The sequence below is a fragment of the Peromyscus eremicus genome, chromosome 23 (genome assembly GCF_949786415.1).
Source record: "Peromyscus eremicus chromosome 23, PerEre_H2_v1, whole genome shotgun sequence".
NCBI lineage: Eukaryota > Metazoa > Chordata > Mammalia > Rodentia > Cricetidae > Peromyscus > Peromyscus eremicus.
This window is the reverse complement of record NC_081438.1, coordinates 28,454,312-28,471,488: the sequence shown is the minus strand read 5'-3', so window position 1 is coordinate 28,471,488 and position 17,177 is coordinate 28,454,312. Positions and strand designations below refer to the sequence as shown.

The 17,177-nt window shown below is 45.2% G+C and overlaps 1 protein-coding gene across 2 annotated transcripts in view; it reads left to right on the top strand.

Moving 5' to 3' along the window:
* Positions 1-10,161: 10,161 nt before the first annotated feature.
* Wipi2 (WD repeat domain, phosphoinositide interacting 2) overlaps positions 10,162-17,177 on the top strand; it is a 36,445-nt gene continuing 29,429 nt past the window's right edge. The window contains exon 1 of one of the 2 annotated variants that reach the window (XM_059248863.1): positions 10,162-10,444. In XM_059248863.1, coding sequence (XP_059104846.1) covers positions 10,371-10,444 — 74 coding nt within the window. In that variant the 5' untranslated portion in view covers positions 10,162-10,370. The remainder of the gene's footprint in view (positions 10,445-17,177) is intronic. The other variant, XM_059248865.1, reaches the window with a different exon arrangement.

The window sequence follows — 17,177 nt, the reverse complement described above, 5'->3', positions numbered from 1 at the left end:
CAAGTGCAACCCCAGCACTTTAGAGGTACAGATACAATCAGGAGTTCAAGGTGAGAATTGGCTTAGGGTTCAGAGCTCTTGTTGCTCTGGCAGAGGACTGGAAGGTTCCTTCCCAACACCCACATGGCCACTCATACCATTTGTAACTTCAGGGGATCTAATGCCCCCTTCTGACCTCCACAGGTACTGCACACATGGTGCATATACATATATGTAGGCAAAACACTCATACACATAAAATAATACTTTTTAAAAGGAGTTTGTCAATGTTGTATTTACATATCTATATCTGTATAAAACAATGATTATAAATGTTTGTTGAAAAAGGAGAAGTGCAAATGTGAATTTAACCAGAAGTTGTAGATTTTTCAACACTGTACACAAACTCCTTTGTTACAAATAAATATTTTGCTTCTAAAAAATAAAAAATAGGCCAGGCGGTAGTGGCGCATGCCTTTAATCCCAGCACTCGGGAGGGAGAGCCAGGCGGATCTCTGTGAGTTTGAGGCCAGCCTGGACTACAGAGTGGGTTCCAGGAAAGGCGCAAAGCTACATAGAGAAACCCTGTCTCAAAAAAAAACCCTAAATAGGGCTGGAGAGATAGCTCAGAGGTTAAAGGCCCTGACTGCCCTTCCAGAGGTCATGAGTTCAATTCCTAGCAACCACATGGTGGCTCACAACCATCTGTAATGAGATCTGGCACCCTCTTCTGTATACATAATAAATAAATAAATTAAAAAAAACTAAATAAATAAATAAATAAATGAAAAATAAAAGGAGTTTGATATCATCATCAGCTACAGGGGGAGTTCGGAGCCAGCTAGAGCTACATGAGACCCTATCTCAAAAAGAGAAAGAAAGGGAGGGTGCTGTTTACCTTTATCAGACTGGCTGTGCTTTAGACTACTGGCACCCCGCTGCTAAGGCCGTATGGCTCTGTTGTTGCCGCTAAAAGTAGCTTTAACTAAATTTCTATTGTTCTAATGAAACTCAAGATTCAAAGGCTAGAGTGGAAACCTGTGAGCTCAGAGAGTTAGAGTAGCAACTAGCTAAGTCCCTCTCTTAGCTGGCATCCCAGAAGCCTCTCTCCTTCCACACCACGGCAACAAAAAAACCTACTGTGCTTCTTTCCACTACTTCCTGTCTACCAGTTTCTAACCCCACCTCTCGGAGCCCAGGGCAATTTTATTTAATTAATAAAAATGCAACGCATCTTTATATACTTAAACAAATATTCCACAACAGGAGGGCCGGAGATACAGCTCAGTAGGTAAAAGTGCTTGCCCTACAAGTCTGGTGATCTGAGCTTGACATCCCATAACCAACAGTGGAAGGAGAGAACTGGCTCCCCAACATTGTCCTCTGACCTCCACAGATATCATAAATCAATCAGTAAAATATAGATTCATTCAAAACAAAAACAAACAAATCCAAAAAGAGCAGTGGCCACCAGCCCTACCCAGCCCCACCCAAAGCTCCTTTGTAGAGCAAGCAAGAAAAGCCAGTCCCCCAGCCCCAGCCAGGCTGCGTGTCCCTCAGTTCTCCCCTGGGCCAAGGCCAGCTTTAAGGACAGGGGCTCCATGGTTTTGCCCCACGGGACTGACGTTAACTTCAGTGGAAAGCACTGGAGCATGGAGAACAGTAAGCCAAGGAAAGTTCTTCTTTGACAACACAGAAGACAAGAGAGCTATGCACTTGCAGTGGGCTGCCCCTACTCCGGGAGCAGAAATAACCCATGCGTGGACCTGGCAACGCTCCCATGCTTCCCCAGACCCAGCATCACTAGATCTTAGGAGCAGATAAATCCTCATTAAAAACTTTGACTAGGGCTGGTGAGATGGCTCAGTGGTTAAGAGCACTGACTGCTCTTCCAGAGGTCCTGAGTTCAATTCCCAGCAACCACATGGTGGCTCACAACCACCTGTAATTAGATCTGGTGCCCTCTTCTGGCCTGCAAAGACACATGCAGGCAGAACACTGTATACATAATAAATAAAATAAAATCTTTAAAAAAAAAAAAAAAAAAAAACTTTGACTAAGCCAGCGGTGGTGGCTCACACCTTTAACCCCAGTGTTCAGGAGACAGAGGCAGACAGAGTTCTGAGTTAGCCAGCCTGGTCTACATAGCGAGTTCCAGGACAGCCAGGGTTACACAGAGGAACCTTAAAACCTTAAAAAAACAAAAACACAAAGGCTTTTGCCGCTAAGCCTGAATACCTGAGTTCAGTCCCTGGAACTCACTAGGTGGAACAACAGAATCGATTCTCACAAGCTGTTTTCTGACCTCCGCAGGAGCTCCATGGCACAGTAATGTCTGTGTACAGACAAATAAATCAAGTAAAATTGGGAAGGAGAAAAAAAAGGATATTAAGACAACATGCACTCCAGTTATTTTAAGAGCACTGGGTAAAATTGGGCAGAGTTGTACACCTGTAACCCCAACACACAGGAAGTAGACAAAAGGATTTCAAGTTCAAGAATAGCCTGAGATACACAGAAAAACACTGCTTGTTTTGTAATTTTGTAATGCAATTTTTGTAACCCCCTTTCTTTAATGTTCTTCATGTAAGCTTCTTTACAAAGAATGTCCTAACCTCTAGACTACAGTGTTTTGTGTTTAGAAAGAGCATGACTCCAACAGCACAGATTTTATTCTCATACAAAGAATTTTCCCCACAGTTGAATAGAGGGCCTTGCATCTATCAGGTAAAGGTTCTACCACTAACCTAGATGCTAGTTCTGTTTTGCATTCACAGATGTTGTGGTCTCAAACTGTTAGGCTCAAGTGATCCTTCTACCTCAGTCTTCAGTATTGCTAGGATTACAGATGTGTACCACTGTGCATGGCCATTTGGTTTCACATTAAAAAGAGAAGATTGGCCCTCTGTGGTGGCTCTATCTGGAAGGAATTATAGAAGAAATATTGGAAATTGGCCTGGTCACTTCCCCATGCCCGCTCAAACATCTGCTGGGCTGGATTAGGGATGTTTATGCCTTAGATTTGTGAGATGTGTATAAATGTTTTTTTCAGCCGGGCGGTGGTGGCACACGCCTTTAATCCCAGCACTCAGGAGGCAAAGCCAGGCGGATCTCTGTGAGTTCGAGGCCAGCCTGGACTACCAAGTGAGTCCCAGGAAAGGCGCAAAGCTACACAGAGAAACCCTGTCTCGAAAAACCAAAAAAAAAAAAAAAAAAAAAAATGTTTTTTTCATAACTACGCTAAGACAGTTATCACCCTGAAATTTTTGAGACTTACAACATTATGAGTCAGGTGTTATGGTTCCCATCTGTAATCTTAGTACTTGGGAGGCGAAGGCAGAAAGACTACTCTGAGTTCAAGTCCAGACTGGGCTACACAGTAAGTTTCAAGCCAGCTGTGGTGACAAAGTAAAGCCCTGTCTCAACCAAACCAAATCAAACTAGATCAAATCAACATTATCAAACTAGGAAGAACACCAAAAGCAAAAACTGAGAAGCAGGTGTGGTGGTGCACACCTACAATCCCAGCACTTAGGAGGTGGAAACTGGAGCAGCAGGAATCTTGGCTAGCTTGGGCTATGAAACCCTGTCTGAAAATGAACAATCCAACCAATATGGCCTTAGCGTTCTTAGACTATATATCTATATCTATATCTATATCTATATCTATATCTATATCTATATCTATATCTATATCTATATATATTATATATCTATAATGGATTTCAAAGAATAATCCATTTTTTAAATGTATGCATTAAATTCTATGAATTTTTAAAATCATACAATTACTGTGGTTACATATGTGGTAATGTTATTACAAAATAATACAGAAATGTCAGAGAGGAACCAAGGACAGGAAGAAATAATGGCAAGTTAGAGAGAAGGACTAAAAGATAAGCATGTTTGGCAAATAAGTCATCATGTGGAAGAACTAACTTTTTCGTATGAAGAAAAGCAATGAATAACTAGAAATAATCTGGAAAACCTGAATTACAATTTGAGTGTCCTTGTGAACTTACAATGTCTCTCAATGTATACGGTCTAGCTATTTATGGAAATAAGTATGTATAATTATTTATTTATAAACAAACAACAACAAAATCTCATCAGTTTTATTCTCAGGCTAGGGAAACAAGCCTCAAGTTATGCACATATCCTGAGAACTTAGTTTCCAGTTACAATAAGAAAATTACTTATTATTATTATTATTAAAACACACACACACACACAACAGACAAACAAACAAAAATTTTAATGAAATCCAAAAGAGCACTAAGGCTCAGAAAGGTATGCTAGGAAGCCAGACTATTTTTATTAAATTTTCCACTTTTTTGTTTTGTTTTAAGACAGGATCTCAAGTACCTCAGGCTGACCTTGAATCTCTAATCCTCCTTTCTAAATTTGTTTGGTTTGTTTCAAGCCAGGGTCTCCCATTGGTCTGTTGAGACAGAATCTCATGTAGCCCAAACTAGCTCATCCTCCTGCCTCAGCCCTATGACTGTTTGGATTCTAGACCTGGGCCACCACATCCAGCTGACAGCTAGGCTTAAAAACAGTGACACCTATATGGCGCACACCTTTAATCCCAGTACTGGGGAGGCAGAGGCAGGTGGATCTCTGTGAGCTCAAGGCCAGCCTGGTCTAAAGAGAGAGATCCAGGACAGCCAGGGCTACACAGAGAAACTCTATCTGGAGAAACAAACAAAGCAAAAAACAGGGCGTGTTGCAGGGCGTGAGGGGTGGTCTCAGTGGGTGGAGCTCTTGCCTAACGTGTATGAAGCCTGGCTTTCATTCCTACAACCTCATTAACCAGGTGTGGTGGTGCATGTCTGTAATTCCAGAACTCGGGAGCCTGAAGCACAAGAATCAGGAATTCAAGGCCAGCCTGGGATATATAGCAAGACCCCTGCCTTAAAAAAGGAAGAAAGCGGGGGTGGGGGTGGGGGATTGGGATGGAGAAGGAAGGATGAAAGAAAGAAAGAAAAGAGAGAAAGAAAAAGAAAAAAGAGGGGTAAACCCACTTTGAACATAAGACTTAAAAAAAACCAGTTTACTTTTCAACTGCATCATCAAGGAAAACCCTGGAGGCCTGGAGAGGCACCTCAGCTGGAGCACCTGTTCTTCCTAGCTTGCTCATAGCCCTGGGTTTGATTCCCAGCACCACATAAACTCATAAAACTGGGTGTAGTGGTCACATCTACATTCCCAGTCCAGTGGAGGCAAGACAAAGAGGAGTTCAAGGTCATCTTTATCTACATAATGCTTTGGAGGCAATCAGGCAGTAACTGAAATCTCAAAATAGACAACAGCCCTGTGTGGTGGCACAGGCCTTGAATCCCAGCACTCCAGCTACAGAAACAGACAGACCTGTGTGAGTTTAAGGCCAGCCTTGTTTACACAGTGAGTTCCAGGCCAGTCTGGGCAATATAGTAAGACCCTGTCTCACAACAAATAAGTAAATGGATTGTTTAATTGAAACAAAATATGGCTGAGCAAGTGGTGCAGGCCTACAATCCCAGCACCACTTGAGACAGATGGGAGGAGGGGGTGTTCAAGGCTCATCTGTGTAACAGATATGCTGAGCTTCCTGGGCGATGCAACTCCTCCAATAGAGAATCCAGGCCACCAAGTCCAGCTTTTTTGTGCCCATGTGTTTGTCATTTCTTCATCCCCTTGCCACAGTAGTTAGGTCAATCCCTGCACAGTAGTTAAGCATGCTTCAAATAATTTCCAGGTGCTGAGTGAGGGAGAGGAATTTATTCCTTTTACTGAAAAGGCCATCTTGGTTATTTCCGTGGCGTTCATGCCACCGTTGCACCAGTGAGCACACCGTCCGTGCCTGGCCTCTCATGGTTATAGCTCGTAGGGTTCACAGCTGGTAAGACTGATGATTGCTTACCTACCCAGGTAGTGCGCATAGGACCTTCCAACTCTGTGCAAGCTAGCCAGTAGGAATGAAACTTCCGGGTCAGTACCACAGCTGGATTTCTCCATGCTCTATGACTTGAACGCATAGTATCTTCAGTGAAAGAGGTATTACCTTCCAGCTCTGGAGGGTAACCATTGGCAGTAGCCTATCATGTTTGGGGGCCTTTTGACTTCACTGTCCAACAACTCTGAAAGAGGTGACTCATTCCCAGCACTGGGCTTTTTATTTTGAAGCCTGTGGTATCAAGTAGGACTTTGTTGCCCTGTTACAGGTTAACTCCATTTAATTCTTTTTATATGTGTATATCCGTATAATGCGGGAAGCTTCTACAGTAGTGAGTTTCCATACAGCTTTTTCTAAAATTTCTAGTATTAGTTAGCCCTCCCCTTATTCCTCCCTCTACCTTGAGCTCCCATCCCCCATGCCATTTAACCCCTCCTGCTCTATTATTCCCTTTTACCTACTACATTTCATCTCCTCTCCCATGAAAGCCTCACTCACAACCCCTTACTAATTTCCTGATTCCTGTTGGTATTCCAAATGAAACACACATGTCTAAAGATTTGAAGATAACATCCACAAATGAAAGAAAACATGTGATGTTTGTCTTTGGGGTCTGGGTGACTTAGGATGATTATTTCCAGCTGGGTGGTGGTGATGCACTCCTTTAATCCCAGCACTCAGGGAGGCAGAGGCAGGCGGATCTCAGTGAGTTCCAGGCCAGCCCAGTCTATAGAGCGAGTTCCAGGATAGCCAGAACTATACCGAGAAACCCTGTCTCAAAAAACAAACAAACTAAATAAATAAATAAATAAATAAATAAATAAATGTGAAAACAGAATTATTTCTAGCTCCATTCATTTTACCTGTGAACTTCATCGTTTTTATTTTTCTTAACAGTTGACTAATATCCACTGTGTAAATGTACCACATTTTCATTATCCATTCATTAGTTGATGGGCATCTAGGCAGTTTTCATTTCCCATCTATTAGGAATAGAGCAGTAATGAACATAGATGGGCAAATAGCTCTGTAGTAAGATAAGAGTCCTTTGGGGGTATGCCCAAGAGTGATAGAGTTGAGTCACATAGTTGATCTATTTCTAGCTTTTTGAGGAACCTCCACACTGATTTCCATAGTTGTTGTGGAATATTATTTTAAGATGCATTACATTTGTTTATGCTGTGGAACATTTGTTTAATGATGCAAAGATGTGTTGCATTCTTTTATGTTGCATTTGTTTAACTCTATGAAGCTGTGTTACTGTGCCTGTCTAAAATACCTGATTGGTCTAATAAAGAGCTGAACTGCCAATAGTGAAGCAGGAGAAAGGATAGGTGGGGCTGGCAGGCAGAGAGAATAAATAGGAGGAGAAATCTGGGAGGAAAAGAAGAAAGAGCAAGAGAACAAGGAGGCGAGGATGCTAGGGGCCAGCCACCCAGCCATCCAGCCACCCAGCCACCCAGCCACCCAACCACCTAGCCACCCAGCCAGCCATGGAGTAAGACTGAAAGTAAGATATACAGAAGTAAGAAAAGGAAAAAGCCCAGAGGCAAAAGGTAGATGGGATAATTTCAAGTTAAGAAAAGCTGGCTAGAAATAAACCAAGCTGAGGCTGGGCATTTGTAATTAAGAATAAGCCTCCATGTGTGATTTACTTGGGAACTGGGCGGTGGGCTCCCAAAAGAACAAAACCCAACAATACATAGTGGTTGTACCAGATGAACTCCCACCAGCATCGAATAAGAATTTCCCTTTCCCCACAGCCATGTGAGCATATTGTTATTGTTTTGTGTATTAATCTTAGCCATTCTGACTGGGGGTAAGATGAAATCTCAGATTTTTAATTTGCATTTCCCTGATGGATGTTGAACTTTTAAAAAATATATCTCAGCTGGTTTTGTTTTATCCTTTAGGAATGAAACCCTTCATCTTCGTTTTGAGACAGGGTTTCTCTGTGTAGCCATGGCTGTCCTGGAACTCACTCTGTAGACCAGGCTGGCCTCCAATTCAAGAGATCTGCCTGCCTCTGCCTCTTGAGTTCTAGGATTAAATGCGTGCACCACCAAGCCCGACTCAACTCCATGCCCTCCCCCCCCCCCTTTTTTTTTAAGGATTTATTTATTTATTATGTATACAGTGTTCTGTCTGCATATACACCTGCAGGTCAGAAGAGGGCACCAGATCTCATTATGGATGGTTGTAAGCCACCATGTGGTTGCTGGGAATTGAACTCAGGATCTCTGGAAGAGCAGCCAGTGCTCTTAACCTCTGAGCCATCTCTCCAGCCCCCCATTCCCCCTTTTTTAATTAGGTTATTCTCTTGATGTCTTTTTTTTTTCCAGTTCTTTGCATGTTCTAGATAGTAACTCTCTGTCAGATGTATAGCTTCTAAAAATGTTTTTCTCTATTCTGTAGTCTTTTTTCTTCAAACAATGAATGATGTCCTTTTGCAGTAAAGAAGTTTGTTAGTCTCCTGAGGTTCCATTTATTAATTGTTGGTCTTAATGCCTGGGTTACTGGGGTCCTGGTCAGAAAGTCTTTCCTTGTGCCAATAATGTTGGTTGGATTTAAGGCCTGCCCCACAAAATGAAACCCACACCCAGCATTATTATCAGGGTCAAGAACCTGTGGGCAGTGAGGTCAGAATCCCTAGGGGAGGATCTACCACCAACATTCCACTAAATGGACATAGTATTAAAGTGACCCCTAGAGCTTTATTGCTACATCCATTGACTAGTGCATCTCTCAGCTCTCATCAGAGAAGTTACTATTTGCTGAAGATGTTGATTAACACAGAGACCCACTGGGAACTGGAATGCTCAACCCTAAACAGGGCACATATACCACACCCCTTCCTCCCAGTGCTCAGGGACCAGTGCAGAAGAGGAGTCAAAAAGACTGTAGGAGCCAGAGGCAGTGGACGACTATAAGAAGTGTTTTCTGGACACAGTGGAACATCTGCACATGGAAACTCTGAACATTAGTGGTAGCATGCACAAACAAGACATATATATGCAGGTAAGCCAAACAGATTCTCATTATGAATCTGAGAGATGGGTGTGATGCCCCACCCTTGCTGGGAACAGAGGAGTCAATTTTCTTCAAGGGTATGGTCCCTGATAGGTTGACCACACTCCAGGGGAAGGTCATACGACCAAAAATATATAGGGAGCACAAAATGAACTTGGTGGGGTTTAAAAAAGAAAGAGCCGGGCGGTGGTGGCGCACGCCTTTAATCCCAGCACTCGGGAGGCAGAGCCAGGCGGATCTCTGTGAGTTCAAGGCCAGCCTGGACTACCAAGTGAGTTCCAGAAAAGGCGCAAAGCTACACAGAGAAACCCTGTCTCAAAAACAAACAAACAAACGAACAAACAAAAAAAACCCAAGATCAAAGCCAGTCTAGAATACATGAGGCCCTATTTCTTTGTTTGTTTGTTTGTTTGTTTTTCGAGACAGGGTTTCTCTGTGTAGCTTTGCGATGGGACCCTATTTCAAAAAACACAGAACAAGGAGTTTGAGGGGAGAGCCTGTGCCACCTTTTCCTCACAGCTGTCCTTGTCTCTGGGGCTGTACTAACTCCCCTCTATCCTCTAGGACAGTCCACTGAGTTTGGGAGTCAATAGCTTCTTGTGTACAGGTTCAGTTTTAACAGTGTCCAAGAGACCCCGCAACCTGCTGTTCTTCCAGCCATCTTGTGGGGCTTCTCACCCAAACCCATGCTGAACAAAAAAAGTCTCGCTCTTCTCCAGGATATTCGCCACCCGGCATTTCCATCCTTTTGGGGGAAGAGGAGAGAGGAAGGGAAGGAAGAGAAGGAGGGAGGGGAGAAAGATGCTTCCCACAAACTGTTGCATGAACTAATATTTAAAGTAGAATCCTGTCCCAAGGACCATGACCGCATGCGCCTTGGAAAGATCGTTTCCAGTCTCAGATCCAACATTTGGTAAACTGTTTACAGTTCTGAGCCTCGCTTTTCACATCTGTAAAACGGAGATTCTCTACAAAGCAAGGCGATGCGCCACAGGTCCCCAGAACAAAGACCAGCAGACCAACAAGGTAACCCGGCGTCCGCAGACAGCAAGCACCAGCCCACTCTCCGCCACGCGCAGGCGCGCCCTCCAGTGCATCTTTAAGCACGCGCAATCGACCGGAAACGCCAGCCGGAGCCTGAGGTGAAGAGGCGGGGCCTACGCAGCGGGCCTGCGCCGTACGCCTCCGTGCGTCGCGAGGGTGGGCGGGGCCGCGCAAGCGCACAGCCCATCCCGGCTCCGGAGCATAAACAAGAGTGGGGACGGGATGAGGCGGCGGTTGGTCCCCGCGCAGCGAGAGGCGGCGAGCGAGCCTACGAGCCGGATCGGGCGCAGCTCCTGAGTGTAGCGCGCTCCCGCGGGCAGCCCGAGTTGCGCCGCGCGCGCTCCCGCGAAGGGGGGTCCGAGCCCGTCGCGCGCGCGCAGCCATGAACCTGGCGAGCCAGAGCGGAGAGGCCGGTGCCGGCCAGCTGCTGTTCGCCAACTTCAACCAGGATAACACGTAAGGCCAGGCTTGGGCACCGGGCCGGGTCAGAGGTCAGGGCTTGGATCAAGTCGAGGGGTGTCTGAGGGGGGGTTCTGAGCCCGCGCGGCCGCTCGAGCGCTGCTGCCTCCTGGGCCGGGGGAGGTGATGGAACTCGAGGTGTCCCCATCCACCTGTCCTCAGACCTGGCCTTTCGCAGAGTTGGGAAGGAACTGTGCACGCCGGTTTGTGCCGGTCACCCGGAATGGGTTTCTCGGCCGCCCTGGGCATCGCCCGCCTCCCTGTTTCTCTTCATTTTCAGTGCCTCTTCTATCGCTTTTCATGGTTTTTCTTTTTCCTTTTTCTTGTTTCTTCTCTGCCGTTCTTTCTGGCAGGTAACTTTGTTTCCTCCAAACAAGAATCAAACAGCAGAAACCCAGGCCTTTGGTCTAGAGAGACTTTGTCCTCAAGGGGTCTGGGTGCTCCAAGGGGGTGAGGGGCAAAGTGAGCTATTCCCGGGGTAAAAGAGAACCTTCATGCAGTCCCCTGTTTTACCAGACTCATCTGCTGTAGGTCCCAATCTGGTTCTTCAAGGCCACCTTGTTGGCATACCTGGGAGGTGGTTAATAGATGAGGTTTTTAAGGAAGGAAGGATGAGTTATGGGACTGGAAGGGAGAAGAGCCATCTTGGGAAGTGAGTAAGAGGAAGTGATGTAAGAGGAGAAGGAATGGGTCACTTGGCATCACACTAAGTAGTTGGCTGCTGTTGGCAGAATAGCATTAGCAAGGTAGAGACTGAGGTTTTTGTTTTTCCTCAATTAAAAGTTAAATTGTAAAAATGGCAAGCACCTGTATGGAGGTGCGACAGGTGCTCAGTTGGACTTTCTCAATATTGTCAAGATCAGGGAGCTGTCCTGAGATTGGGAAGGAGGTGGGTCACCTGGTTCAGCCACAGATGAGAGGTGAAGTTCAGAGAGGTCTGGTGCCTTTCCAGATCTTATGACTGCTTAGTAGTGGGATGGGGCAGGAGCAGAGTCTTGTCTCCTGAGCTCGCTCTCCTAGTGTTCTTTTCGTTCTACCACACTGGGTCTTTTCTACCTGCAGAACAGAATTCTACAGACACCGAGTCTAGAAGTCCAGTGGATCTATAAAAGTTGAAGCCACCAGGAGAAATGACACAATGGACAAAGTACTTGTCACACAGCTGTGAGGACCAGAGTGGAGGTCTCAGCACCACATACACTCCTGAGGAGAGAGGCCATCCCTGACTAGTTAAATGAGCAGAGTCAGTCAACTCTGGGGTTCAGGGAGAGACCCTACTTCAGTCTATAAAGTGGAGAATGGAGGAAGACACACCACACAAGTGTATACACACTGACACTAAAAGTGTGACCTCACTTATGAAAACACACACATTCAGGCTGCTAAATACTGTGTTGTGTATGCCCTAAACCAGCACAACGAAAGCTGTTGGGACAACCTGTTGCAGTTTGTCTAATGAATAAGCTAACCCGGGTAGGAGGAAAGTAGTTCCAGCCAGTAGCAATCTGGCTTCTGAGTCATTAGGATTTGGTGACTGGTAAGAAATGCTAGTATTACAAGGTTTTTACTCATCTGTCTATTTATTTTGAAACAGGGTCTCTCTGTGGCCCTGGCTGTCTTGGAACTTACCACGTAGACCAGGCTGGCCTTGAACTCAGAGAACTGTCTTCCTCTGCCTCCTGAGTGCTGGGATTAAAGGCATGCACACTGTGCCTGGCTATCTGTATTACAAGGCTTTATGTCTTGCTTGAAATAGAGAATATTCAGAACAGTTTCTATATCTGCTGAGTTCCCTGTGTAATAAAAGTGTCACTCTGGCCCGAATAGGATCTTTTCACACCCTTCCTTAGCCCTGAACTTGCGCTAGTTCATCAAGTTATTAGTTCCAAACAAGACTTGCTGTGTCATTTTTGACTTGCCAAAGAGACCTTGAAACATAGGGGCATAAGTTGGAAGGAATTCCAGGTTAGGGCTGTATTGGAGTTCAGTGGAGTGACATGATTGTTAAAGCTACAGGTGGAAGAAATAGAAAGGTTCCGTGGAAGGGCTTCTGCATCTTAAAAGAGGAACAGGGGCCTGTGTGGTGGTACATATCTTTAGCCCCAGCACTTGGGAGGCAGAGGTAGGATCTCTGAGTTTGAGGCCAGTCTGATTTACATATCCAGTTCCAGTACAGCCAGGACTAAATAGAGCAGTGATTCTCTACCTGTGGGTCACGATCCCTTGGGGTCACATCAGATATTTACATTTTGATTTTGTAACAGTAACAATTACAGTTATGAAGTAGCAATGAAAATAATTTGCAGTTGGGGGTCACCACAACATCAGGAACTGTATTAGAGGGCTGCAGAGTTAGGAAGGTTGAGAACCACTGAAATAGAAAGATGCAGTCTAAAGGAAAAAAAGAACATGGGGCTGGGGCATGAGGACTTGAGTTTGGCTCCTCAGCGCCCATGTAAAAGCAGGCAGGGTGGGGACCATCTGCGACCCTAGGGTTTGTGTGGACACAGGAATAGGGATAGGTTGATCATCCTCAGCGCTCACTGGCCAGCCATTCGAGCCAGAGTCATCTCCAGGTTCAGTAAGAGACCCTGTCTCAAAAACAAGCAAGATGGAGTACAGTAGAAGAAGATTCCCATCCTGGTCTGTAACCTGCACGTGCACACAGACATGCATCTGCATGCACATGTGCAGAGATGCCATAAACATACCACTCGCGATTTAAAAAACAATTTCCAGCAAGGATTAGAACTTTGTGTGGAATCCCATTTACTGTGTTCAGGGATAGAGGGGGGCCACTGGACATTAAGGAAGTATCCATCTATTCTGTAGTCATTTAAATGCTCACATATTTATTTGTACTCAAACTGTGTCAGTTTCCTCCTTTCTCTTCGTAATATGATTTCAAATATTGAGGGGTTTTTCTTCTCGTGATCCTTTTTTTGTTTTGTTTTGTTTTTCAAGACAGGGTTTTTCTGTGTAGTTTTGGTGCCTGTTCTGGATCTCGCTCTGTAGACCAGGCTGGCCTTGAACTCAGAGATCCTCCTGGCTCTGCCTCCCAAGTGCTGGGATTAAAGGCGTGCGCCACCACCACCTGCTCTTCTCTGAGTCTTATCCTAAAGTGACTACAGTGTGATCTGCTTTTTACCGTCTGTTTTGTTTTTGAAGGAGAGCGATGAGAAGGACAGGAAGAGCAGCCTATCCTGGTCGTCCAGTTTAGTCTGTTGATTCCCACCTGTGTTTTTCTCCAAGGGACAGGTTTATGTGGGAGCATTGTAGCTTTTCTTTCTTTCTTTCTTTCTTTCTTTTTTTCTTTTCTTTTTTTTTCTTTTTCTTTTTTTTTTTTTTTTTTGGTTTTTCGAGACAGGGTTTCTCTGTGTGGCTTTGGAGCCTTTCCTGGAAACACACTCCGTAGCCCAGGCTGGCCTCGAACTCACAGAGATCCGCCTGCCTCTGACTCTGAGTGCTGGGATTAAAGGCGTGCGCCACCACCGCCCGGCACATTGTAGCTTTTCAAAGTTGAGCTTGACCAGTGAATAGGGTCGCTGGATTCTCACGAGTCATCAGGACTAAGTTTTTCCAGTAGAATTTGGGAAGTCAGAGAGGTGGCTGTGTCTGTTCTAAGCTTCCTTTCCCAGAGGCCTAGAGTAAAGGGACTGCCCCGACCCCGTCCCCTAGGTTAGACAGGCCCTAATGAGGCCTAATGATATTCATTATTTTTTTCCACTGAGCTTCCTCCATTTCAGGTGCCAGGCACCGTTCTGGAAGGCACTATTCTCTGCTTGTATTTGCCTGGAAATTGAAGGTGGTTTCCAAAGCTCCTTCAGCCTTAACTTGGCTGCCCCTCTATGTGCTTTTTGGAGCAGATAGTTGAGAACAGGAGATTGCTGCAGAGGGTGGATGGACAGTGACCCACAGAACCTGTATGATGTGTTCAAGGGCAACCTAGTTCCCAGTTCTACTGTTTCTTGGGGAGCATTGTTAACACCCTGTGGAAATTGACCAAGAAAAGACCTCTGCTTTGGATACTCTGAAAGGCCTGGAGCTTCTGGTATAGGTCTGGGGTGGGATGGGCCAGGTTCTCCATGAACTTGGCCTGGTTGTTGTCCTAAGTGAGGCATAGCACCTGTCAGGTCACTGTGGCCATGGAGCAGTCTGCTTCCTGTTTACAGAGGTGGCTTGTCCCATTCACCCACATAATCAAGTGTGATCTTTTCCTAGGGAAGGTAATGACGGGGAAGGCCTCTGTGGACTGATGGCTGGGAAGCTGAGGGGCACATCTGCTACACACGCTCGTAGTGAAGTGGAAGCAGCTGCCTTTTAGATGTTTCAGGCTTGCATTCAAATTCAGTAACAGATATTATGTCAAAATGGCAGCTCCTTGCCCATATCCTCATAAACTAGCAAAAGGGTGTTGTAAAAGGCTTGACTCATGGGAGAGGAAGATGAGAAGGGAGTACATGAATGTGCCTGAGGTCAGAGGCATGTCCAATCCCCTTATGCTGTAGTTACAGGCATGTGAGTTGCCTGTTGAGAGTGCTGGGAATTGAACTCAGGTCCTCTGCAAGAAAAAAAAAATACATGCTCTTACCACTGAGCTATCTTTCCAGCTCAAGCAAATGCACCTTTTTGTTTATGACTGGGTGTCTTGTAGCTCAAGGCCAGCATGGCCCTTGAACTTACTGTGTTGTGTAGCTGAGGTTGGCTTTGAACTTCAGAGTCTCCTGCTGAGTTTACTTCCCCAGTGTCAGAGTGAGAGATGGGTACCACCACACCCTTTACATCTTTGTTTTTTGAGATAGTTCTTTATGCAGCCTCAGCTGGCCTTGAACTGGATGTCCTCCTGCCCCTCCTCCCAAGTATTCTGACCATCATTTCTTGCAGTTCGTATTACCCTCTGTCCATAAGGATAACATTGAACAACCAGTGCTTGAACTCAAGTCCTTGCATATGCCAGGCAAGTGCTCTACCACTGAGCAACATTCCTAAGTTATCCTGTGTTAACTTAGAAACACAAACATTTCTTTCTAGTAGAACACATTTCACCTCTCATGTGGTTATGTCTCTTCCATGATTATAATGTCTGCATTTTCTGTTAAAAGAACCTACCAAAGGAAGGATATGTGAACCTGGTTGTTGGTGTCTGTAATGAAAATGGTAAACACTTACCTTGAGGCCCAGGGGCCACAGCCATGCTCAGCAGGTACTCTGATGTGCTGCACCCAGGCTTACTTACAATGTCATTTAATTACTTACTCTCCCTTGATAAAGTTTAACTTCTGTTTCTTTTCTTTTTTTTTTTTTTTTTTTTTTTTTTGGTTTTTCGAGAAAGAGTTTCTCTGTGTAGCTTTGCGCCTTTCCTGGAACTCACTTGGTAGTCGTAGTCCAGGCTGGCCTCGAACTCACAGAGATCCGCCTGGCTCTGCCTCCTGAGTGCTGGGATTAAAGGCGTGCGCCACCACTGCCCAGCTAGACTTGCTTTGAATTCTGTAGCTGAGGTTGACCTTGATTTCTTGATCCTCTTGCCTCTACCTAAAAGGCACGCACCACCATGCTCTGTTAAAGTAGTGTTTTGGTTTTGGTTTTGGTTTTTTTTTTTTTGTTTTGGGTTTTTTTTTTGGTTTTTCGAGACAAGGTTTCTCTGTGTAGCTTTGCGCCTTTCCTGGAACTCGTTTTGTAGACTAGACTGGCCTCAGAACTCACAGAGATCCGCCTGCCTCTGCCTCCCAGTGCTGGAATTAAAGACGTGCACCACCACCGCCCGGTTTAACTTCTGTTTCTTTTTCTTTCTTTTTTTTTTTTTTAAAGATTTATTTATTTATTATGTATACAGCATGTATGACTGCAGGCCAGAAGAGGGCACCAGATCTCATTACAGATGGTTATGAGCCACCATGTGGTTGCTGGGAATTGAACTCAGGACCTCTGGAAGAGCAGTCAGTGCTCTTAACCTCTGAGCCATCTCTCCAGCCCCAACTTCTGTTTCTTACTGATAAAAAGGCACAATCTGTTTAGAAGACTTTTGGCATTAAAATTCTAGTCCAGGTGTTTAATAGTCTAATCAGTTCTATTTATCTAGAATATCAAAAAGATTTTGCCTGTCAGGTGGTGGTGGTGCACACCTTTAATCCCAGCACTCAGGAGGCAGAGGCAGGTGGGGCTCTGTGAGTTTGAGGCCAGCTGATCTACAGAGCGAGTTCCATGACAGCTACAGCTGTTACACAGAGTGGGGGGAAATTCTGTGCATGGGGAATACCGCTGAGAACCAAGCTCTCTGGAACCCAGGAATCCATTTCTAATGCTTGTAGGCAAGGACCTCCCTAAGCTTATTTGTGATTTCCAAGTGAACAAGAAGTGAAAAGGGGGGTGGTAGTCATGAAGGAAAACTGACAACTGTCTATAAAGGTAGGCTTTTGCTTTGTTTTTATGCTGGAGATTGAACCCAGAGCCTCACATGTGCTAATAGCTCCAGAAAATATCTTTGAATTATTATGGTGGGGGGTGGGGGTGGGGTGGGGGGTGAGGGGGCTGGAGAGATGGCTCAAGCAGTTAAAGGCACTTAGTGCTCTTGCAGAGCACCCAGATTTGGTTGCCAGCACCCATATGCTGGCTCTCGACCACCTGTTACTCTAGTTTCAGGAGATCAATACCCTCTTCTGGTTCTCATAGTTCCTGTACACATGTAGTATACATACATACATTCAGACATATACACACTCACATAGAATTA